This window comes from Anser anser (assembly GCF_964211835.1).
Source record: "Anser anser genome assembly, chromosome: 20".
In the NCBI taxonomy this organism is placed as follows: Eukaryota; Metazoa; Chordata; class Aves; order Anseriformes; family Anatidae; genus Anser; species Anser anser.
The window spans coordinates 1,443,211-1,468,887 of record NC_139741.1 but is presented as its reverse complement, the minus strand read 5'-3'; the positions used below and the strand labels follow the sequence as shown (position 1 = coordinate 1,468,887).

General features: G+C 49.4%; 1 protein-coding gene and 1 long non-coding RNA gene across 18 annotated transcripts in view; both read right to left on the bottom strand.

Annotated features, from left to right (window-relative positions):
• Positions 1 to 24,579, bottom strand: part of MSI2 (musashi RNA binding protein 2) — a 238,687-nt gene extending 214,108 nt beyond the window's left edge. For 2 of the 17 annotated variants that reach the window (XM_083805961.1, XM_083805947.1), the window contains exons 1-5: positions 24,328 to 24,550; positions 24,074 to 24,204; positions 23,883 to 23,964; positions 23,500 to 23,584; positions 19,399 to 19,440 (exon numbers count right to left, since the gene is read on the bottom strand). In XM_083805961.1, the coding sequence (XP_083662087.1) occupies positions 19,399 to 19,440; positions 23,500 to 23,584; positions 23,883 to 23,964; positions 24,074 to 24,204; positions 24,328 to 24,389 (402 nt within the window). In that variant the 5' untranslated portion in view covers positions 24,390 to 24,550. Of the gene's footprint in view, positions 1 to 19,398; positions 19,441 to 23,499; positions 23,585 to 23,882; positions 23,965 to 24,073; positions 24,205 to 24,327 lie in introns of all 17 variants that reach the window. The other 15 variants (XR_014574159.1, XM_083805949.1, XM_083805952.1 and 12 more) reach the window with 15 other exon arrangements.
• LOC310884325 lies at positions 1,133 to 17,261 on the bottom strand. The gene is made up of 3 exons (XR_014574162.1): positions 17,215 to 17,261; positions 13,697 to 17,105; positions 1,133 to 10,737 (listed from the first exon to the last, which is right to left on the bottom strand). It is a non-coding gene; the product is annotated as an uncharacterized lncRNA (long non-coding RNA).
• Positions 24,580 to 25,677: the final 1,098 nt, after the last annotated feature.

Here is a 25,677-nt window from a genome sequence, read left to right as displayed (position 1 = left end):
GGAGGCCCTGGCATCCTGCATCGCCGCCCTGTAGCGCTCAGAAACGCTGCTGCTCTGCCCCCACAGATACACCGGTCTTCACCACTTACCAGCAGAACACAAACTAATGCACTGAACCTCATTTACAAAAATAAAAGCCCCATACAGAAAGAGAACAGCCTTTTCAGACATGTGCAAGCTAGGTTTCAAAAACTCTCCTCCAGCTGATAAAGCTGTGCTCGGGAGGAGGAGGACCCCATCCCTGGGGGGCCGAGGAGGGCCCCCCTGCCTCCCCTTCCCCACCAGCTCAGCCACCACCGTGCCCATCTTCCCAAACCGGCCTCCGTTCTCCCTCACGGCCCCACGAGCCTCGCTTATGAATGGGAACAGTCAGCTCCTCTCGCGAGCTCCAACCCTGCCCAGCCCTCCTGCCTCCCTCCCCACAACATTTTTTTCAAAACCGTCTCTGGAACTAGCAAAGAAAACACACGTGAAAAGCTCGAGGCTGGTGGGGGAGCAGGAAGCACCAGCGGCGGGGAGCAGCGGCACGCACTCGAGGCACGCACACCACACACAGCCGGGGAGGGAGCGCGCTACAGTCAGAGGACTATTAATAAAGAGAAAAATTAAAAGGACGTTCAGGAGCACTGCGAGCCAGATTGGGCACTGGCGCTGGATGGGGCCGCGGGAGCGCTGACACTAAACCCAGCAGAGATTATGTAACCTAAGCTGTCCGCGATCATCTGTTCCTCCGGCTCTGCTGCCCAGCGCCCGCGCGGCCTGGGCCGGGCCTGCTCCCTGCGCGTCCCCGCGCGCTCCCGAGGCCGACGCCACCGTCGCCCTCTGTGTGCCACAAGCACGCTGCCTTACGCCCTTCTCCGCTGCCAGGCCTGCCAGCACACACCTCACGCCGCGGGTGACCACAGCCCACGGGCACGGGGCTGAAGCGGGCGCTGCTCCTGCCCCTGCGGCACCATGTCCTGCCCGCGCACCCCTCCGGGCCGCACAGGGGGCACCAGCCCACGCCTGCACCTCAGGCTCTGCCTGCACACGGAGACAGCTCCCAGCCAGGTAGGCACCCTGAGAAACCCGCGTTATTTTCTGCAAAACGCTTCAGCCACGGCAGTACAATCGGCTCCTGCACCTGCAAAGCAGAGGAAGAGGAACTTCAGAGGATTTGACCTGCTCTACTTGACCCACAGGACCGACACCTACAGAAAGAAGCCATGTCCACTAGCTAACTGCGTGCTTCTCAGAACTCTTACTTCCTCCTGTTTTTTCATGGGCTGGGATCAACCGCTGCTCTACACGAAGTCGTTTGAAAAGCCTGCCAGCCATTATCACCTCTTGCCCCTTTTTCCACATCCTTCAGTGATGCTCAGCCCCGCCAGGAACTGAAGCGGGGCTGGAGGCACGCCGGGTGGCTGGCTGCAGGACAGCACGGAGCGCCCGCGGGCCGCCTGCTGCGCGGACGGGATGGGGCACGCAGGAGATGGCAGCGTGCAGCAGCAGCAGCCCCCCTCCTCTCCTCTCCTCTCCCGTGTGAGCTAGCCACAGGACACAGCCACGTTGAGCAGCTTCACATCAAACACTACCTGCAAAATCCACAACACGCAAAAACGCCCTCCCTACCTGAACCCAGAAGTGTGAAGACAAGAAACCTCTTGAAGCACATCTTAAAAAAACCAGTAAGACACAAAGCAACTACTGCCCGCGTCCAGAGCAGCTCCGCAGGCCGGGGGAGCCAGGCGGCTGCTGAGGCCAGCGCTGAGCCCACCCGCACGGCCACGGCCCCCCAGCGCCCCGCCAGGCTCAGAGCTCAGTGGCGCATTCCAGCGGGAGAGGGCAGCGGTGTAACAGCTTCTTGTTTATCGAGCCTGAATACCAATAGCTTCATCACCTCGGAGAATTAACAATACGAGAGCTCAAAATCCACTTTATTGGTTACGTCAAACGCTGGAAGATGCTGCCCGAATCCTGGCGGAATGGCAGGAAACAAAAGTGGTCTCAGCATGAGCAGGGAGCAGAGACTTGATTATCTGCAATTAGCGAATCGATGATTCTCCAAGACACTGATTTAGGCCAGCACTTCTTATTAGCAACAGTCAAGGAAAGCACAAGGGCAAATTGCATCAGAGCCGAGCCCAGCTCCCAAATACTGTCTCCACTGAAAATTCACATATAATTTTGCAAGGACTCAAATAGATGCGCACAACAGCATCACTTAGATTAGCCTGCCAGATACAAGCTGAACCTGACCGTCAGTTAGGTGGCCTTAGTCACCACCACCATGGAAACAAGTAATTTTATTATTTTGCTCTGAATATATTGGTATCTCAGGTAGCTAGATGTTAACAGCCCCTTACTGCGGGCACAGGCACATTTAAGCAACTTTGCTCACGTTACACATCTGCACCCTTGCTGCAGAGCACAAAAGGCCTAATATGAAGCTTGGTGAGGTCCCTGGGAAGACACCCACCGGTTTTGGATTAGGCCCTTCTGTTTTTAAGCACTTGATGTAATTTTGTCTTGTAACATTACACAAGAACACAGCTGTATATTTAATCTCAGAGTTAAACCATTAATTTGCAAATTACAATATAGCAATACTCCCTATTAGTAAAGCCATTACACGGGTTATGTTCATTTTCTATCCAGAAGTTTAAACACAACAGGTCTCACTCAAACAGCTTAAAGCTAAACTATTAGTTCATTTGCAATCAGACACAAAGACAGGTATGGTGTAAAATATACAACAGCAGACAGCTTGAATATACATTTTACTTTCATTTGTCTGAGATGTTTGTGCCAAGAATCCACTTGAGCTTGCTCTTCACTCTCTTTTAATACAATTAGGGAGAAAAATTTGTTTTTAAAATGATTAAAAGCATAACACTGCCCAGTGTCATATACCCTCCAATAGTCTTCAATTTGTGCGACTGTCTTTGAAACTGTATCAGAGCAGTTACATCACTTACAGCATGTTTATTAATCCCTACTCCTCTAGAGGGGTTGCTGGAAGGAAAAAACCTTAACCCCTTTGTTTTAAAATAAAAGCACACACAAAAAAGTGACGTAGATATTTTAAATAAGACTCAGACAGGGTTGAACCCTGATGCAGAGGGTTCCCGTTTATACTCTTATGTGATAAAATTAAAAATGCAAAGTTGGGTTACTGTCACAGGCCCTCTGCACGAGCACCTCAAGAACGATGCAGCGATCTGCACCCACTGGGAACAACCCCAGCGCGGACCCAACAGGCCGTGCTATGCACAAAGTTGCTTGGTGATGATTTACCGAGACAAAAGGACGGGCGTCTTAATTCTTCCCCTTCGCCAGCCCAGATAAATTCCAGCCCTGAAGTACAGGAAATTAAAAGAGAACAATAAACTACCAAGACACGCGTCCATTGGGGAAGGAAATCCCGACGGGCGCGGGAGCCCTGCAAGAGTTAAAGCGCGCGCTGTCCCCGCAGCCCCGGCCCCGCTGCTACCTGCAGCCACGGCCCCTCGGTAGCAACGCACAAGGGGAAGGCGCAATTTTGAGCTTCTCTTTTCATCTCTATGGTGACAAAAAGCTCCGCGGAGGGAAATCAGGGTGCCTTCCACTCAAAAGGTTTCTCATTTTCAATGACTGCCTTTCACAATATTTTAATTAAATCTCTGGTGGGGAAGCTTTAATATTTTTTTTTCCAGATTGTGGGGCTCACTCACAACAACTATAGTTAAAAAAAAAAGGGGGGGGGGGGGAGGTAGTTTAAGTATTTTTAAAATAGAAAGATACTCTGAAGAAATAAGAATAAATCTACCAGCTCCAAAGTTTTACAAGCCAGCATGCAAAGGGGCCAAAAAGTCATCCAATGACCAAAATGTTCTGCTACATGAACCTTCTCCCACATTTTAGCTAGGTCTGAAGGACTAAACAGGAAAGGGGGCCCGAGCACAGCCCAGGCAGGAGCGGGGATGGCATCAGCAGGAGGGCGGCCCCTGGGGAAGCCCCTTGCTCCCCCTGAAGCAGTAACAGCACTGCTCCGCTCCGGGCAAAGCAGAAGATCCAGCAGCACACTGAACCGATGGCGCTGGAAGGCTGCAGTATAAAAGCAAGGTCACCGGATTTATCTTTGTTTCCCAGGATCTCTGTTCAGTGCCAGCAGCACACAGACAGCTGTAACCTCGGAGGACGGGGCACCGTGGGGGCCAGCAGCCCTCCCCAGCTCCTGCGGCAGGACTGGTGCAGGACCCGCGGCCCCGCAGCACGCTGCGCCCCGCAGCCCCTACCGCCAGGAGCAAGAGCTCCCCAGGTCAAGTCAGAGCTTTCTGACAGCTGAACGGAAAGGCTCCTCCAACATGCACGGGATGGAACCGCTGAAGAGATGCTAAAAAGTTTGTGTAGAAGTGACCAAACATCCCAAAAATCAGAAGTGGTAAAATGCAGGAAGACCAGCTTGGGAGACTGTGGCTCCCGAGGACAGGCATAGTAAAGGTCATTAACAGCCTCTCCACCCAAAATACCTTCTCTAGGGCGCCCGTTTCAATAGCAAAGCAAAAGCAGTTCAGCTGAAGATGCATAGTGTAGAAAAACAAATAACTCTGCAGCTAAAGTCCATGAACCATGCCAGGAGATGCAAGTGTGTTAACAAACGTAAAGCTCTGGCCAAAGCACTTTACCTCTCATCCAAGCTCCCTTGTATGATGTGGCAATAATACCAGCTCTTTACCTCATATAATTGCTGGGAGAACACATTCATACTGCAAGGTACTGCAAACTCCTTAAAAACCTGGCTCTGTGACTGCAAAGTTTTCAAGTAACGAGACAAACCAGGAGAACATGTCATCAATTTGTATTTATTTAAAAGTTTAACAGTCTACTGAAGTGAAAAGCAAAATCTAACTAGATATGGGAAACGATACTCTCATCCTCCTTTAAAAATAAAAAATTAAGCACAGGGAGAGGCAATGCCACAATCCCTGCAACAGACAAGCCCAGTCCCCCTGAATCCCAGACCGGTGCCTTTGTCATCACGCTCAATAGAAAATACAAGTTATTCAGGCAGGCTGACTACTTATCCCGCGCTCCCGCCTGCTCGCTGGCAATTGCTATTCTAGGAGCTGCCCGATCTGTAACGACTTCTGGATGAGTCTGCATTTGATTTCAGGGCAAAGGCCGAGCCAAGAGGGAGACCCCGCGAGGAACTCCTCCCTCCAGCCTCAGCTCATTTTTTAAGGCCGTCTCAAAGATGAAAACAAAATGCTTTAGTGCTCACAGGGGCTAAATATATGGAGTTCGAAAATGAAATACAACCTCCTTTCAAAGCCACTGATAGGCAAAAACTATGTTCTTTAAAATAAAATGCTGGAGCAGGGGTGGGAGTCATGCAGGACCAAAGGTTTCTTTTAAACTGACACAAACAGAACTGCCCATTTCTCATGTAAATTATTATTTTTTAAAATCATAATAACTACTGCAAGTCCAGCTACCCCTGTACATAAAACCCTTTCCACATACATATTTTCCTGGGGGAAAAAAGGCTTATCCCCACAAAGGAGTATGAAATAAATTGCTTTACTGAAGGTTAATAATATCCTGTCGCCGTGGTAAAAGACTCAATTACAAAACCTTCAGAAGAGCTCCCAAGGAACTCATCTGCCTGCAGTGACGGAGGCTTAAATAGCCAAAATACACAGAAAGGCTAAGCGCTTCCCAAAAGAGAGGAAAAGGGGAAAAAGATGGGGGGGTTAAGTAAAAAAACCTGGAAATTGGACACTCAAGGTTATAAAAAAAACAAAAAACTGCACACACACACACACACACCGATGATTCCTCTCTGCACACACAATTCTCTATAATCTCAGCAAGAATTATGGCCTAGGGAGACCAGCACTAATTTTAGTATCAGATTTATTATGCAGCAGGGAGCAGAAATCAGTCAGGCCCGTCTCTCACTCCTAATGGGCAGAACTAGATCACGCTCCGGGAAGGCTCCGCTGAAGAATAGCTCGGGCCTGGTGAAAAACAAAGCCCCTGGGGCTCCCCGGAGCACAAACACACTGCGTTCTTAGAAGCCACAATAAAACATGATGATACTCCTCGTTTCTACAGCGCTGCCTGCCAGAGGATCCCAAAGCACATCAGTCAGAGCTTCCAGCGCCTCACGGAGCCGGCCGCGGCGCGGGGCAGGGCGCAGCCTTCGGGGTGCTCGGGCTGCGGCCCAGAGGGGCCCGGTGCGTTTTACCTCCCCGACAGGGGTGCCGTTCAGGCCAGTCCTCTGCGGGCAGGAGGACAGCTCTGCCTGGCCCTCAGGAGGCTTCCCGGGCAGCGCTGCACCGCGATGGCAGCGAGGGCAGAGGCTTAGGGGCTGCTGAGGAAGGAGCCGAGCGCTGCCACCGGCATCGGTGCTTGGGGTGGGGGGCGGAGTCCCCAGTGCACCGTCCCGCTGCCACATCAGCCCCCCAGGACACACGGAGCATCCCCCAGAAGTCAAGTGGACGGCAGCAGAGCGCCCTTCTCTGCTCAGCACTTCCCCTCCCTGCCCCAGGCTGTTCGCAGAAGCTTCAGCGTGGTGTGCTGCGCTCCGTCCGCTCTTCTCTACATCTTAAGCACTTTCCAGCCTAGTCCCTGCATCCGTTTGTCCCCCCTCAGACAGTGAACAACACCAGCACCATTCTTAACATGCTTTGAATGCCCAGTGAAACCAGGCCTACTTCGAACAACTGTTTCCAATAAGCCAGCATCAGCCTTTCACAGAGGGCTGTCGTGACTGACTCACGCCTGCTCCCCAGCTCCCAAACAGCCCCGCGACGCAACGCCAGGGCAACCTTTGCACAAAGCTTTGTCCCCTCGTGGAACTGAAGACAACACACCACCACTCACACTGCACTGGCCATGGCTCAGCCGGGACAATGCCGGCTTCACGAGCCCTCATCTCCTCACTTTAACCAGGGCAGAGGCGACGTGGGCACAGCCCCACAGGGGAGGACGCACCCGAGGCAGGTCAGCAGCAGCCCTCTTTGGAGGCACTGGTTATTTCCACCGGTTTGGACGTTGCAGGACACGTGAGCAGCACTTCTGTTTTCCACATCCATAAAACAAGAGCGATGACAATCACTTAGCTCATCTCCATGTGATGAGAATAAGGGTCAGATCTGAGCTAGTTCCAGTCATTTCAGCGCTTCAATCTTTTACAAAAAGAAGATGCTGATGTCTACAGAAACCTGTGTCCCGCAGACTTTCAGCTACATTTTCAATAAAACTTCTCCAAGAAGCATTTTTCGTTGGCATCTCACTAAGACGAAGACCAGAAGCTCTCAAAATATCACTACCTCATTTTGTTTTCAAATAGAAGCCAGGCAGGAACATGCTTCTAAAAACTGCATTACCTTACTTCTTTGTGTATCTAGGCACTTTACTAGTAGTTTTCTAGTTGTGTTTTTGAAATGGCCATGAGTGTATCAAGCAATTTAGGAGCTTTGCTTTGACCTGCTCTAATGGAAGCTTACAGTTAACTCCTGCTAACCTCAATGACAGCAGAGACAACCAGCAATGAGTAATTTAGAAAAGTCCACCAGAAATGTACATGGTCACTCATGGTTTTTACTTAGAGTAAATAACAGATAATAGTAAATAATAGTGTTAATGAAAACAGATTTAGAAGCTGTGAATTCTCCTGCATGTTTTCCTCCACCAAAAGAGCTGCCTTTTTGCCTCCAAATTTTATGGGGGGAAAACAAGAAAAAACATAGTAGTTTCCTGTCCAAAAAGTACCTCCGTTACCCCAAAGTCATCCACAAAACAGTTCACTTACAGCCCAAACTTAGCCCTGGACTACTCACGTCCTGTTCGTTAAGAAATCACAGAACTGCTCCTGGCTCCTACCTCATTTCTTCCACCGACTTCCTCAGAAACCCTGAGCAGCTGACTTCGATGGAAGTTATGAGACTTAGAAATGGAATTCAGGCATTTTCACACCTGCCTGGAAAACACAAAAAGCAGGAGAGCAAGGGACAGAAGAGACAGCAATCAGGCCCTAGTAATCCTGGCCTCAACCAAGCAAACTTGAACCATCCATCCTGGTCTGCTAACTTCAATGCAAAACGCCCGAGCTCTGCACACACTGCTGCTTCTACCACTCCGGCTGCCAGGCAGCAGAAAGTCTCTCACATTTCTTAGGACAGTGAAGACCTAAGATCCTCCTTACAAAAACAGGAACCAGATTACCATTCAGGAATGCCACATTAGATTTATTCACTCAATTGTACTGGAAGCGCAAGCTCTTCTTCTACAGAACAGCCCCATGTCACGTACACGGCACCCAGCGAGTCCACCAAAAACTACTTGTACGTTAATGCTGCACATTTCAGACCTGCCAAGCAGCAGGAAAATAATCTTGCACATAACCACCAAATTACCTCTTCCTCCCTCTGCCTCTTTACAGCCTAGAGCACATTTTTGCCCACATAACCAGCACCAATAAGCAGGCCAAGCAATTCAGGACTTGCTCTCTGATCTCTCTTCCACCTCAAGAAGCACTTGGCAGCATCCATTTGTCTGCCTTGATCCAACGATCTCCAGTTCTCGGCAAGACAAACAGGTGCTGTTGTCCTTCTCTCAGCTGGAGGAAATTCAGAACATTTCAAGGAAACAAAGGGATGCACCCTCCGCAGATGAAGGAATGCACCTGCCAAAGACCTCTAAGAACATTAAGAAACAGAAATTTTTTTTTTTCCATCTTGTCCATATAAGATGCTTACCCTGCCAGCCACGTTCCTTCAGTTGCAAGCTGGATGAAATAAGGTTACATTTTCTGCAAGGATACTTGTCCTCCCTCCCTTTTTCCTGTAGCCATCGTTTTCAAATGAATTGACACTTTATTTTACTTTCCACATATTGCAAGAGATCAGGATTACGCAGCATCAGCTGAATAAAGTTCCACACACGCTCTCATCAGCTTGATGTGTTCAGATGACAGTGATGGGGACTATAAAAGCATGAAGACAGATAATCACTGCTTATGTCGGCAATTATAGTTTCAATAAAGTTTCTTCATGGCTCTTTAGCATTAAAGCCTTTGGACTGGTAACTAAATTGCTTTCATTTTTTGTATTTTATGTTTTGCTTTCTCGACCCCCCAACACATACAAATAATTGATTGAGAGAAAAAAGAAATGCCCCTACTAAAATATCCACTGAAGATACCTCAAAAACAGCAGCCCAGAAATCTGAACTGACTTCTAATAACTACAACAAATCAAAGCCAGGATCACAAAACTCTGGGAGAAATCTTAACCATGGATGGCTTTCAGCTATCATTTTATTTGATCTGGAAGATATAACATAGAAGATGTGACCGGATTAAAACAAATCAAAAAAAAAAAGTCACACAAGACAAGCACAACTCCCCCTTCGTACATAAATTGCTGCGGACATCGCATGCATAACCCAACGCTTTGATCACGGTTCACGGTGATTCACCAGGATTAGGCTGACTTGGGGATTTAAAGCACACAGGCACCTGGCAGGAGACCCTCTCCAGCTCCCCTCCGCGCCACCCACCCACCCACGGGATGCAGGCTGACCAGGGCAGGGACCCCCAGGGGGGCAGCGGGGGACAGGCAGGTGCAGTTCGGACACGGCACATCTCCGGCAACGCGCCCCTCGGTGGAGGCGCGTCGGGACACACTCCTCATCCAGGAAGGAGGAACCGCCGCAGCCACCCCTCCAGGCACCGACAGGGAAGGACGAGGGCCTGGCTGCGAGCAGCGGTCACGGTCCCGCTGCACAAAGGAGAACGCCAGGCTCCAGGAGCTGGGCCACGGGGGCGGAGGAGCGTCCGGCATGGCTGAGCGCCCAGCTCTGCGGGGAAGAGAGCAGCCAACGCTATCTGGAGGCAGGGGGCCCCCAGGACACCTGCAGCTTAGCATGCTCGCTCCTCTCCTCTCGTTTCTGAGGGCACCAGGACCGGCCTGCGCTGCAAGGCGGTGCCGTGCGTGTTTGAGGCCGCTGCCAGCCCCTGCCCTCGCCTCCCGGAGCCGCCAGGCGAGCGCTGCGCCCCAGCCCCCATGGCAGCCCGCAGCGCCACGTGACGGCATCAGCCGTAACTCGCACCACAAACCACCTCTCGCACGCTGCGGCCTAGCGCCCTTATCTTGCTTCCCCCCTCCCCAAAGCCTCGCCCCGCCGGCGCAGTTCGGAAACCCGGGCACGCAGCAGGAACCTCAGCGTTCAGCAGTTGCAACCTCCACCGTGCCCCACAGCACCAGCACGCTTGAGTCAGGGCCTCCCTCCTGAGTTCTCAATCAAAAGTCGTTAAAAACAAAAAAACCTCAGTTTAATCCCTCAAACAAGTCACAAAGAGCTGGCAGCGCTCGATACTGCTTCGCTTCACGCACTTCCTTCCCAACGTCCAGGGACGCTGTCAGCATCTCTTCAGAACAGAGGAGACCGTTTACCTCCCAGCACCGAACCCGGGGGTCAGGAAACAGCTGCGTTTTCTGCCACACTGAGATACCCTGGATAATCCCTTGTGCCATTTTTTCCTCCAGCCCTTGCTTCTTCAGGGTCAATGGCAGCATCCCCAGCAGCATCAGGGCCTTGTTTCGTCTGGGTTCCCACGCGCTCCTCAGAGTCCCATCTCCACCGACGCTAGGCTGTGCCGACCTCGGTGCTCCTGGGACACGACCATCACGGCACAAAGCGCAGGTTTTCAGGGGGCTTTATCACCAAGTACAGCTTGAACAGGGTGGAGACCAAACTTCAGGTGTGCTGCATATTCAGCAGACCACCCAGCCAGGGCCAGAGGTATCGAGATAACCTACAGCACTGACTGGAGAGGAAGGTCAGCTATCTAGTACAAATATATCAATCACTAAAAAACGAGCAAACTGAAACAAAAACACAGGGGAGCCCCAGCCACCAGACTGACACCCCTCCCTGCAGCTGGCTCGGCTGGGCTCGTGTGGGACGTGCACGAGATCTCCCAGGATCTTCAGGACGCTGCAGAGAGCAGAGGCACAGCGTTGGACACCACAGCCCACAGCAGCCCTGCGCCAAAAGGTGGGGTGCTAGCCCCGTGTCCTCAGCAAATTCCTGCGATATTTCACATCTCCACATCAACTTCAGATTTCTTTTCCATCTTTTCTGTTCCCTTCTACACTTCACTAAGCACACAGTGTTGCTTTAAACTCTGCGGGTCTGCCAAGCACAATGCCAGAAGTAGGAAGATTTCACCGGCAAATGAGCATCTTCTATACTCTTCTGCAACATTTTGCAAACCTTTGGCAAACACGGGATAAACGCCGTGTATGCACCAGGCTCAATGTGCAGCTCAGACTCCGAGCAGAGAACAGCACCTGTGCATCTCTGAACATAAATGATTGATAACAGGGCCAAATGGAAAACTACACATTTCCTGCTTTCAGTAAGTGCTTCAGAAAAAAGACGAGCAAGGTCCCTGCAGCAGCACCTTTCTCCAGCAGCGCGCCCACCAGAAAACCAGTGCTAAGGATTTGCTATTGATGAGCTTTTGCCACAGTCCGTGCCTCCAACTTGAGCGATACCTCTCAGTCCAGCTGGATTTACAGATGCTTGGGACAAACACTCCGCTCTTTGCACACTCCTTACACACCCCATCAAATCACCCTTCAGGAGGATTCCTGTACAACATTTATATAGCAATTCTAACAAAAACCTCTATTGACTCTCTACCTAGTAGGTTCTCTACTTCTGCCAGCATTCAAGGAGCTGAAACTCTTGCTGGCACTTCACAGTCCTTATTTTAAACAAATCAAATCTTCAGAATGCTTCTTCTCCCTATGCTCCTCACCTTCCTGTTCATGCAAAACAGCATAAAGATGAGCTCAGAATCTGGAATACTACAACAGAAAGGAAAACAGCACAGGACAGGTTTGGGGGGGACTAGAATTTCATATCCTCTGGGCAATACCAGCATTCCCAATGAGCTGGGCTAAGCCACAAGGGCTGGAACTGCTCCAGGGCTTTGCCCAAGTTCCCAGCCAAGGGAAGAAGCACCGAGGCCTTGCTCTGCCCGTATCTCACAGTTACAAGGCCCATACAGAAGAAAATAAAACCAACAGGACTTAACAACTTCAAACCTTGGGAACTACTTAATTCACTAGATATTAGTTTCTTTCCCCCACCCCACCGTTTTCCCTCCCACCTGCCAGGCCACCTCATTACTGTCACTCTACATCAGCTCTTGCTACAGTAGTTTTCTTGGACCTTTGCCCCTTTAGTCAGCTTGAAATCTCTTCCCTATTGTACATCAGAGTCAATGGGAAATTAATGCAAGTCCTTGCTGGGGGGAGGGAAGGGCAGAGGGAATGACGCTTTCTGCTGCTGTTGATATTACTTTCCCCTCACCCTTCTTGCCACATACACTTCACCAACATATTAAGAAGCCCTGTTTGCATTTAACTGCTCTTGCTAAAGTCTCTGGAACTATTCCTCATGTGTTGTTTCAAAAACGTCAGCAGGGTAGGGTCCTTCTTCCTAATCTAAAGCTCCGAGTACAATCTTAATACATAAATTAAGCCTACTTGATCACAACACTACATACAGCTGCAGATGTCCCAGCACGAGGAACGACTAAGCAAGGGCAAAGCACTTCCTAACATTCTTAACATTTTCTCTGCACTCAAAAAATAAAGGAAACATTTTCAACAGGAGAGCAGCAGAACGTCAAAGTTTAGAAGTAACTTATTAATACCGCATGCTGATCCGACTACACGGCTTCACATTAACTTGAAAGTTACTCAGCAAACCACAATTTCTACAGCAATATCATCTCAGAAACCTAAGCCACGTTGAACACTACTCACATAGTTTACAGAATTATTCCAGTGACTAAGGCAAACAGAATGTGTGATTGCAGGACTAGAGACTAAATTAAGCTTAGACGATTTTTAAAAAAATCATCAGATACTACAGAGACCCAGCCTCGTGCTTGCAATTACTTTTCTGAGGCAACAGCAGATTAGTAAGTATTTTCTTGTGAGAGAGATCCTCTGGTGGAAGAGAAAAAACAAGAGAGATTAAACTGACTATCTGTGAAAGAGAAGTGATGGAACTGACCGTATACAAAGTACTGTCAAACACACAAAGTAATCTTTTAGTCTTTTTCTGCTACAGACTCCTCAGTTCAACAAAGCATTTAATAACGTGCTTTTAGTCCACCCTGATTCAGCAAAGCACTTACCCACATGCTTATGCCAACTTAAGTATATGCTTAAGTGCTTTTGCACAATAGGGACAGAGAAGATCCAGGCCCTGCAGATGAACCAGTTTCTGAAAGAAGCTCTTTTTTTCCCCGTAAAATGACTGGCCCTATCTACAGCTTCCCTTCCCTTTAGAGCATGACCCAAAATGTGTTTGAAGAGAACATTAAAATACAATTGAAAAGTCAAATAACTATTAGGAACAGCAAAGACATCTTCGTGTGACTTAACAAAATAGAAGAGCTGTTCTTTTTCCTTCCCAGCATAGCATATACCTCGATCTGCATACATCACTCTACCCCGTTTCACTAGCTCTCCTCTAAAAATAAGTTACAAGTTCCCCTAATGCTTTGGATTTCACAACATTTATGAGACTATCACCAGAGTCAACAGGCTAAAAAAAGAATCCATTAGCATTAACTGGGCTGTCACTGGCAGTGACAAATAAATGAATTTGATGGTTTTAGATCAGTCATTAGTAGACCTACCCCCGGGCTGATAAAGGCTCAGCACTTTGCAGACGAGATGTACTCAATCTGGAAGCAGAGAGGAGTGTACAAGGGTGTTAGCATGCTGCTCTTCTTCCATCTCCCTATCCTCCCTTATTTCGGACCCCTTCCTGGCATATCCGAGCACCCAGGTCTTAGTGCAGAAAAGTTACGGCTAGATGCCATTAAAAAAATCTAATAATGGAGAAAAACAAAGGGAACGGAGAAACACATTAAAAAAAAGTTAAGCAATGTTCAATTTTAATTTTTAAGTCAGCAGTAAGTTAAAATGAAAAATACACTAGACACAGCTTTTGTGTTTTTGTAACACAAAAGACATCCTTAGGCAATGATAATAGAAAGACATATTTTACACAAGAACAGGACAGTCTCTGGGGATTAAGGACAATGTGAGCATCCACCTGAGTGTTTAGGGAGAAGAAATAAATGTTTACATCTCCAAAAATAACAAAGCGAGGAAAATCTAGCTCAGCTGTTGCCTCTGACAAAACTCACTGCACTCACAGAATACCTTGCACAGCCACTTTTTCCTCTGGCTGCCAGCATGAAAGAACAGAGATCATGTTCTGCCTCAAACAGATCACAGAGAGCAAGAAGCTGAGCCCAAGAATAATGGGTTTTAAAACCCTGATCCTCTACTACCTGAGAAGATCAGCCAAGACTCAGACTCATCAACTTTTTCATTTGAGCACCTGATGCCAAAGGGAGACGAGTTTTAAGAGCCGCTTACGCTGAACAAGGCATCTACATCAGGGCAGGTTGAAGGCACCCACGCACTGGCCATAAGCTGCAAAAAGAAGTCCCTCATACCATTTGGCAAAGCCTTCACACACTGTATGCTGAAGATAAAGCAATATTATTAAGGTACACATATATGCCCAGTGCCAAGAGCAGCAAATACTACCTCTCTTATTCTATCCAGACCTGAAAATGCAGGGGAATAAAAAAATAACAAAGTTAATAGCAAAAAGGTCTGACCTAGCTGCTCTTGAGCCTGGTAGGAAAGGAAGGGTGGCAGGAAAGGAAGAATCCTAAGCTCTGCTAGTGTGTCCAGGCCGCATTCTTTTGAAAAGGACTTCAAAGTCTGCCCTATACTGAAAGCAAGAAGGGAAGTAGTGGGACTAACCCGGAGGAGTTTAGAGGAAGAAGCAGGGGAGGAAACAACAGAACTCTTGATTTCCAAGGTCCATCATTTGCTTTGGAATAAAACCTCTCCGCTACTCTGGCTCATGCTTATCAAACAGCCCAGGGATGCAGACACCCCACCTACGGTTAACTTAATTGGAATCAGACATCTAAATCCACTGTTTCACTTAAAAAAAAAAAAAAAAATCCCAGGTTAGCCTGGGTGTTATTCCAAAAGGGCATGCCCTCCATTTGCCGCTCTGGAACAGCCAGCTTCACGTGGGTTTAACCAGAGCAACTCCAATGAAAGGAGAGTTGTTGATGCTGTTTTTCACCCAAGAAGGAGGAACAGATGTGTACGACTGCACCTCTTGCAATCCATCGGCCCGGCCAGACAGGAAACCAGCTAGTCCACAGACAAGGTACGCACAGTTTGCAGATACACTGGCTGACTTGAGCACAGAGATGCCAGAACTAGTTATCGGTCCTGCGCTGTCCTCTGTCAGGATGAAACATACCTAACAGAAACACCGGTATTCAGCATCACCATTCGACTACCAGACTAAACGTCTGTCTCACCAAACAAAGCCCTTTTGCTATTTTGTGCTGGGCAGTGTCACCAGAATACTGTGCCCAACCAACGCAGATTAGATCTCAGATTACAACACACAACCCTGACAAGAAGAAGCTCTGCTCCGGGTGGTCAGCGCCCAGCGCCCAGCCCACGGCACGGCGCTGCGGGAGCACCCCCAGCAGCTCCCAGCAGTAGTTGGGCTGCCCCCACAGCCGCTGCAGAGGACGCAGACTGCAGTCGCCAGGTCACACGTGGTGCTGGCGAATGCTGTGAACACCGCTACCGGTAGCTCCAGCTTGCTGCCTTGCCAGACCAACTCCCAGCCGCGTGCACCATGGCCTCGTAGCAGTGCCAGAGCGGGCTCCTCGGCCCCATGCTGGAGGAACCCGAGCACAAAACACAACTCAGGGAGCAGGCTCGTTACCTCCAAGTTTGGAGTGAAGTTTTATCTGCCTCACGCACTGCTTTGCACAACAAAGCATCCAAATATCTGTACCAGTAAGTTACACAAGCATACTTTCATGACCAAAGAGCTTCTTCATGGACTGAGGCTGACTGAGGCTGCTGTATTTCTGCTCTTCAGGTTTGTTTTTTGCCCCCTTCCCCTTTTTCTTTTTAAGTAACACTCTCCAAGGAAGGGGGAGGTGGTGCAGGGGGTGGAAATTGCTCCCATTTGAGAACATCTAGTGAACGTGCTAAATTTGATAGGGCTTTTCCAAGCTAACGTAGCAGGTAAGGTCAGAGCTGACAGGCTGCGTATATCACAGGTCAAATGACAGTAGTCTTTGGTATTCAAAAAAAAGGGTACTAAACTACTTCCTTCCCCTGCCCGCCCCGTCACGGCTGCTTTTTAAGGATTTTTATGTCAGCAGAGTTACAAACAATCAACTGTTAGAGAGCTCCTTCCAGCATTTGGAGGCAGGACAGATTGTTATCAAGGAACAGCAGCCTCCAGAACATGGATGTGTATTCTTTTCATCTCGCTGATAGCCATAGACTGGGACCTCAACGAGTCAAACCCCTGCAGCATATTTCCAAAAACAATGGCTTCAAGTCATCCTGGACTTCACAAGGAGAGAAGGATTACACATCACTGCGTAATCCACTGGAGGCAATCACTGAGGATTTTCTGCAAGGGTCATTCTCAGAAAATCAGGGAAGAATGCTCCGCTGTTACAGCCTGCCACTTCTTGCTCAGTAACCAATTTGCATCACCAGAGAGGTGTCAAATCATGAAGATGCAGTTAAAAAAAGCCCAAAAGAAAGCGTTTTACTGGGACACGGTCTGAAAGAGGAGGCCCAGCCAATTAAAATCAATCAGAAGAGGGGAAGGCATGGACACAAATCATTGTGCGAGCACAAAAAAGCGAGCGTGACCCCGCAGGCCACAGCGAGGCGTGATCTGGCAAGGAGGCGCGTGGGGCCCGAGAACCGCGGCCGGCCAGAGCTGAGCACCCCGGGCAGGTCGGGAGGGTGCCCCGAGGGAGGAAGGGCCCGGTGGAAGGAAGGCACTGCCAGCAGGCCCCGTGAGCGAGCGCGGCCTTCCCGCAGCCCAGCCTCCTCCTCCAAAGCCCCGTACCCCGTCACGGAGACCACCGGAGAGAGCTGAGCCCTTTGCGTTTGGCTGCACGCACCAGGGAGGACGGCTGGTGGGGGAAAACGAAAAAACTAAAAAGTCTCCCCTCGCACCTAGAGAGAGACAGAGACGTTTCGTTAAATGCCATTAATCTCCACAGACCCGAGCATTAGCTAGTTAATTAGACTAAAGCACAGTCGCATTTTAATGGTGAACACTCACTATTCAACTGCGATAAGTGAACAACTGGAGTCCAAAACCTTAATTCATTATCTAATTAAAAAAACAGAAAATAAGAAAATCCAGAGTATAAAATACAGCCCAGAATAATATATCACGATGTAAAATCTGTTCTTCACTGCACGCGATTTTCTCCAGTTTCATGATAAAGCCCCTTTCAAGTCTTTTGTCCCTCCTCCCCCCCAAGTACCCTGTGGAAATCCCAGCACCTCAGAAGGGACAAGTACGTAAAAAGCAGCCACAGACAGCGCTGGCCTCTCCAGACAGAGCAGTTCCTGCTAAGAGCAATGTGCATTCCAGAACTGACCCCACACATTTCTCACCAAAAGCAAAAAAACTACCACGAAAAGCTACTTGAAGAAAAACAAAATCCCTTTTGCAAAAATTTCCTGTTAAACAATGCAAAAATCAGGTCAATTTAACACACTTATATCCACTGCATAAGACATGCCCTGTTTTTGGTGTTTTTTTTTTTAATTTATTGTTTTAGAAGAAATCGCAAAGGACAGTTTAACAGCTCTGTTGTAACTATTATTAACTTTTACAAATAGCACTATAGAAACAGATACCTGGTAGTTGAAGACAGTTTATAAAGTAAATAAGCCTTTAAAGGTATTGGGCAGGGGGAAAGGAACAGCAACCACAGTGCAAGATAATCATCTTGAATCATGAAACCTTACAAATTTTTTTTAAGTTTCCTGAATTTTTATCTGAAAGACAGCATTAATTCAACAACATAATCCAGAAGCCACAAACCCTATGAACTATAAACTCTGCTCAGCATGGAAGCAAGCCAGGCAACTCATTATTCACTAATTAGTTATTAGATATGTCCAATGAAGAAAAGAACCCCTAAATACTTGACTATATTAGTTTGGTTTAAAATTCTGCAAGTAAGCTGTTAGCTTTTTTTCTTGTTGTTGTTTGTTTTTATTTTAAAGAAATCACTAGCACCTCTCCTGCTGTATGTCTAAGGTTCTTAAATTACACATTGTTTTTTCCAGATGCACGCTTTGCGCAATATATAATGTTATAGTTCCACACACTATTAAACTGCTTGCTTTCATAAAAGCTATACACAATAGAATCGTTAGGTTAAATTTGCTCAGGTAATCTCACGCCATGAGCCTTCAACTGTTCTTCCGTATTATAAACATGCCTCTACAACTTTGCAGTCGTCTCCCCGCTTTTTAAACAGGATACCAAAGCAACTCAAGGTGATTATAGTGTATGTAAGTGGCGTACACCAGATAAATTCAATTCTTCCCATAGATTCTCAGAAACAAATCGTAAGAGTAAGTTGATTATAAAAGTTTTCTTTTGGCCTCCGACTTTCAGAATTCAAATGCAACTGCCCACACATTTGGATCTGAAACTGATCTGTTGCTTTCATTAGCCACAGTCTAAAGAGCAACGACCACTTCTATTCCATAAGCAGGTCCTCCAGAGGGAATGGCACCTAGCGATGCTTCAGAGCAAGCCTGCAGACAGAAGCATCGCTGCACACAGCTACAGCATCTTTGTCCCTGCGCGGAAACCGGCCGCACTACAGCAAGAGTGCCCTGGAAGAAGGTCACTCCTCCAGCCAGCGGATAAGGGACTTAAAGCTCATTGTTTCGCTGCTCTTGCAAAAGAATACCCTGTGGCCTGAAGAGTTCAGAGCTTCATCAGAAACTTGCTGTCCAACACTTATTAAGTCTCCAAACACATCTCTGAAGTTATACAAAAGAAAACTTGCAAACAATGAAGGCAGAGATATATTCCCATCCATCACAACCACAGAACTGAAAGCTCAGCTCAAAACAAGCCCAAAGTCTGCACTTAATCCAAACGCTCTTCATAAACACCATGCAAAACACATTGCGTAAAATAGCATAACAAACGCGAGTAATGCAGCAACGATCTCCCACCACAACGAGGGAAGCCTCTGGTTTTCAGCCAGTGGCAGCTGAGCGGGACTCTGCAAGGAGACGGTTAAACTAGAGACACGTAATATCGCACAAAGCAGCTCTCCTGTAGTTTCACAGCCATACGCTGATACCCTTAAGACGCCATGCACTCCGGCTTTAAAAGCTTTCATTGCCAATTCCCTGTTTGAAACCTGAACTGCCTGGCAACAATGATTCTCTGTGTGCCTAAAATCCTATTATCGATCCTCCTACTTACCTTAGGCTGTGCTCGTCGGGGAAATGCAACTTTAGGGTCAATCTGAGGAAAAAGAAAGGGGAAATCAACAAGACAGCTTTTGTTGTCAGGGTTTGTTTCTTTTCTTTTTTTAAATCACTGAATTATTAATCCCTCATTTCTCAGGCTTATAATTCAGCACACTGGGTCATCTAGAACTACTTTGGAAGTGAGAGATCACAGTCTGGGTTTGTCGGGTAGTTTTTTTGGCAAGGGGAGGGAGATAGGAATAGAGGAAGAAAACAACTCTTCCGTACATCCCCTGCATCAACTTCAGGGCTACGATCTCTGCTTGCACCCAGGGAGCTCTGTGTAGCCTCTGGGTGCTACCTCTACAACAAAACTGCACGCTACACCATATCTGCATGCTCTGGAGGTTGCACAGAAAAATCAGCACTCCTGATCAAGATCTTAACCTGTTGTTTTTGACACCTGCACCTTCCTTCAGTTGGGCTTTGGGTTACTTTGTTTTTTAGTTTTCTGTTTTGTCAGCTGACTAGTAACACCACACAAAAAAAAAAAGAAATGCAAAACTCAAAAGTCAGATTATCTCAATTAATTATTAGAACTAAATCGTTAGAAGGAATGCAAGATTATCCTTCATAATAACATCGCTAATTGATCTGGTATACTGTTTCCCTCAAAAAATATGGGTGAGCAATTAAAGACTGTGGGGTGGAAAAAGAAGAGAGCAAGACAAAACATGCTGGCACTTTAAACCATAAGGGACCAACTTCTTAAAGATTTTCCATGAAGGAATTACCTAAAGCATTCTTGAATGAAGCATGCTACCACAGAGACAAAAAGAAACAACAACAACAACAACAAAAAATCTGTTTCACCCCGCAGTCCCTTGTTTCAAGGTACAGCATTGACTCCCATCATGCTGCATAAATTAGAAACCGTGTCCACTTTGCAATTCCAAAATGCTACTTCTGCAATTGAAAAAAAAAATTCCACATGGGTCACCTTTAAAAATTAAAAGTTCTCTACCTGTCAAAAATCACTTAAAAATAAAAAGCATCATAAATGAATGGCTGGATGTGAATTAAAAAAATCCCACCTTCTAAACAGATGTCCATCTTAAACTGTCATCTTTAAAAATGACTGCAATAAAATGTCTACGTGCTCCTGATTGCACCTGTGTTTTTTTTTTAGCAGCATCTGCACACAGACACGTTCTAAATAAAGAGACTGGAAAAGGATGTTTCAAAGGACTAAATCCTACCTTAACTGTGCAACTCACGACTGCTTTCAGTGTCATTTCTGACTGCATAACAAACTTTAATCCTGATCATGCTAAGGCATATGTAAAGAAGTAGAGGCTTTGATAGTTTGGGTTTGGTTTTTGTTTTATTCCCCCCCCAGCACCCCCAGCTAACCCTGAACAAGGAGATATTTCAATATGCTATTGTCATTCCTGTGGTGATTTGACTGATAAATAACCACGGGCCTCTCACAAAAATCAGTTTTACTCAATTAATATGTCAAAATTGCAAACATCACAAACATTTGATGCGCAACTGATAAACTAATTTGTCTGCATTGGATACAAATAGAGTATCTTTCCTTTTTTTAAAGCATACCTGAGAAATGAGCGATTACATGCCACATAATTGTTCAAAAAGCATAAAAAGTAAAATTCTTTATCTAGAAAGCTAACCTTTTCATAGAGATTAACATTATCTACAAATATATTCAGCACTGACTAGGCATTTGTCTACTGGGGAAATACAACAGGTATGGATTTTCCACAGAGATACCTAAAGGTAGAGGCAAATATGCACGTTCCTAGGTTTGCTTCTGAAGTCAAAGATTTCTCAATAAAGGAGAACGTCAGTGCCACCAGAACGACACTGCTGCAGAGTCCCACTGGCAGAAAAAGTTGGGAGAGCCATTAAATTCTAACGCAAAACAGTCATTTCTGAAGGTCAGTTCAAAGAGCGTGGAGTTCTTTGCACCACAGCAACAGCACTTATTTCTTAAATAGGTGATTTTCCTTCACAAGAACTTTTGGATGCACACCACCAGCATTCTCAGATGAACGCTACCGATGAACATGTCAAATCCATACCTTTTGCATAACCCTGTCAACTATTTAAACAACAACCAAAAAAAAATTCTACCAAAAAAAAATTAGTTAGTTAGGTACAATTCTACTTACTGTATCTACAAGTCCTCTAGGAAATGACTATAATACTATTTCTGATATGAATGGCCATTACCTAAACAAAGCTTTTAACGTAACTGTAAACAAGAGCGACGTTTCCATGCCAATACCCAACCGATCTGCCTCCTGTGCTGAACGTTGAAACAGAGTCAAATGCTATGTTATACTAAAGAACAGTTACTACAACACGTTTACAGATAAATGGCTGAAAGGGAGCCTGGCTAGCTCGGTGTGTTACTTTTAGGTTGCATTCTGACTGTAAGGCTGATTTGCTTTTCAAATTGATTCAGTCATTATCACACAATCAAAATCGAGGCAAATTTGTCCTGGTCAAGCTTTTCACCCCTTCCCCAAGGAAAAGAAAATTAATATATTGCAGAGACTAAATGGTGATAAAGAAAAAAAGCTGGGGGAGGACCTAATTATAGGCAGAAATGAGACAGGGTGTCCTCCCATGATTTTTTTTTTTTTGAACTCTCGTTCAAGATACTGTTTGTCTTTGTTCTTCTTATCTAAATTTATCTTTTAAAACACATAGAGAATACAGCCGTACACGAAAAGTCTGGTGACTTTAATCTCTGAAGCACAGTTGAATCAGTTATCATACCATATCTGATTAAACCTAAAATCAAATTATTAAGGCATGTGAAAGCATGGGCTACGTGTTCAGACAAGCCCAACAGAATTTGTAGGTCAAATTAGAACACTAAATTCCACCTGCTTCTACAAGGGCTCTGGGTTTTTTTGTTTTCACAGAGATCACATTAAAAATCATACACTCGTGTTTGCTCCCTGCTTGTTCTATTCCTCAGTTAACTGCATCTCATCCGCACAGGTACACGCGAGATGTTCCAGCCCTGAGACAGGATTCTCCCTAACACCACGCTCGCGTTAGAACATTTCAGATCCAGAATGCACACTATAGAGGACGGTTACAGCAACGAACACATTTGATACGTTCAGCAGAAGCTCTCCGCCAGACAGTTGAACCAATACGATCCTTCCCTTCCCAAAACACGACCCTCCTCAGACCGATCGGTACCAGAGCAAAAATGACCTCTACCGGCGTCCTTTCCCCCACCCTCCAGGTTTGCTGAGGCTGAACACTGAAACAAAGTAAGGCACACGCAAACTTCATCATCCTTCTGCGTGGCCTCGATTGCAGGGAGAAAAACAGGGCCTAATGCTGCACACACGGGGCACCTATTGTTTGACCCAACGCTGAACGTGCACGATCAGGTCAAGGGGTGAACTTCATGTTTAAAAATAAACAAAAAAAAAAAAACATGCAAATGCAACGTTCATTAAAAAATAGATCAGATGAATAATCTCATGAGCGGTCTCCTTGTTATCCGCTGGAGACTGAGCACAGCAAAAAGCTTTGCAGAAGCGACAACAAATCAGGACTTGGGCTGCTCTACCACCGCCAACCTCGAGCTCCCGCACAGCTCCCCAAAATTACCGGGCAGGGGGAAACCTCTCCAAAAAAATGGCTTAGGGAGTGACACCAGAGGCAGCTTTTGCAATCTGATGGTAAGTCACCCCTGCCCTGAGACACACGCACCGGTAAGGAAATAAATAATCGATCGCAGAAAATAAAAAGTTCCCTGCGGAAAGCCTTCTGCAGCGGAACACCAAAAAAGTTACATTTCACCCTACAATTCTTTTCAATGTCACCGCTCGATAAAATACAAGGCTAGGGGAGGAGCCAGCAGCTGCTATGGGAAGATTCGGATTGAAAAAAAAAAAAAAAGGAAAAAAGAAAAGTTACAGCGTTTCCTCTGTTAAAAGTGAACTCCGGGAAGGGGAAGGAAAAAAAAAAAAAAAGAAAAAACACAGAAAGAGCCGCGGAGGCCGGCGCTGCCCGCCTCAATGACAGCGTGACACGGCCGGGCCGGGCCCCCCGCACCTACCGTCTTGGAGTCCAGCTCGTGGTGGGGCTGGGCCAGCACTTTGTCCACGCTCGCCGGGTCCGCGAACGTAACAAACCCGAAGCCTCTGCGAGAGACAAAGAACAGGGAGCGGGGGGCGGGGGGCGGTGAGCACCGGAGGCAGCGGAGGAGCGGCGGCACGGAGGCAACGCCGCCCCCGCCCCGCGCACCCCCCCCCCCCGCCCCGGTCCCGGCCCCGGCCCGGCCCCGGCCCCGTCCCCTCCCCGCGGCCGCCCGGTGCCGGCCGGGCCGAGCCGGGCTGCGGGAGGAGGGGGGGTGGGGGGGGGGTGTCCCCGCCTCGCCCCGCCGGGCCCCGCGGGCGAAGTTGTGCGTGCACGGTGGCGGGGAGGGGGGGGGGGGTTTACCTGGAGCGCTTGGTGGTGGGGTCCCGCATGACCATACACTCTCTGATCTCCCCGAATTTGCTAAAATAGTCTCTAAGGCTGTCTGCGGAGAGAAGAGCACAGAGGCAGCGCGGGGCGAGGGGGGGTGCTGAAGGGGGGGGGGCGTGAGAAGGGGGGGGGTGCGGGAAGGGGGGGGGGGTCCCGGCGCCTACCTGGTGAGGTCTGCCAGCTGAGGCCGCCGATGAACATCTTGCTGGGGGGGCAGAGCAGAGCGGGGTTGAGCGCCGGGGCGGGATCGGCCATTTTGACGGGGCACCGCACGGCGGCGCGGAGCGGAGCGGGGCTGGGGGCGGGAGGGCTGGGGGGGAGGAGGAGGGGGGGGGGGGGGCCCGGCCCGTGCCCGTGCCCCCGCCCCCCCCCCCCCAGCCCCGCCGCCGCCGCCGCCGCCGCCTCCCCGCCGACTTACCCGGGGTCGTGCTGCGCCTCGCCGGGGCTGCCCGAGGTCGCCTGGCTCCCGTCCGCCTCCATGGCCGCGCGGAGCCCGCAGCGAGCCGCGCCGAGCGAGAGAGAGCCCCCCCCCGCCCGCCCCCCGCCCGGCCCGGCCCGGCCCGGCCCGGCTCGGCTCCGCTCCCCTTCCCTTCCCCCCTCCTCCTCCTCCTCCTCCCTCCGCTACCGGAGGCTCTCGCCGGAGCGGCGCTGGGGCAGCGGCCAGAGCCGTCACACGTGGGCTCGGCTCGGCTCGGCTCAGCGCCGTCCCTCCCTCCCTCCCCCCGCCACCATCCTCCTCCTCCTCCTCCCCCCCCCCCTCCCTCCATCCCGCGCGCCACGGGGCGGGGCCGCCGCCGTCGCGTGGCCCGGCCGCGACGTCACCGCCGCGCGCGCTCCCGCCGCGGCCGCGCGCCCGCCGCGGCACCGAGCCCTCGGGAGCGAGCGGGCACCGCGCGGCCCCGGGCAGCGCCGGGCACCCGCGGCCCCGCGGCCCCCCCCGGCTCCGTGTGGAGCGCGGCGCCGGGTGGGGGGGGGGGGGGTCGGGGGGGGGGCCCCGCCGCCCACAGGGTGCCGGGGGAGCGGCGGCGGGTCCCCAGCGAGGGCAGCGGCACCGTGCTCGAGGGGCGTGAGGGAACGGCAGGGAGCCGGACGGAGCGGCCCCGTGTCGCCCTCACGGTGTCCCAGTGCCCCCCACATCCCGGCACCACAGTGTCCGTGTCACAGTGTCCCCATCCCAGTGTCACCCCCGTGTCCCCATCCCAGCGTCATCCCACTGTCCTGGTGTCCCCACATCACAGCATCCCAGTGTCCCCATCCCATTGTCATCCCAGTGTCCCAGTGTCCCCATCCCAGTGTCATCCCAGTGTCCCAGCGTCCCGGTGTCCCCACATCCCAGCACTCCACACCCCAGTGTCCCCGGTGCCGGCCGCAGCGTTGCTCCCGCCGCTGGCGCCAGGTGCCCGGCAGCTCTGCGGCAGGAGGTGGGAGCCATGCGGGGCTGCCAGCCGTTGGCACAGGGATATGAGGTGCCCGCAGTCGCTTTCACCTAAGCTAAGCCCTCATCAGGGGTGCAGGCCACCCGCCCAGTGGGACCAAGCCGCAGTGCCCTACATCTCCAGGGGCGTCCGTCGACTTCCAGCAGCTGCACCGGCCCCAGCCCCGGCCCTGGCCCCAGGGCTGCTTTGGCCGTCAGGGGAGCGAGGCCTGGTTTAGGGCACCCCGCAGCCTCCCTGACCCCGGTGCGGAATCGTACAGGGAGTGCGGAAAGGGTGAGCAGCCGGTGGGCAGAGAGAGCTGGAGTGGAGCCGGCTGCAGCTCGAGAATGAAA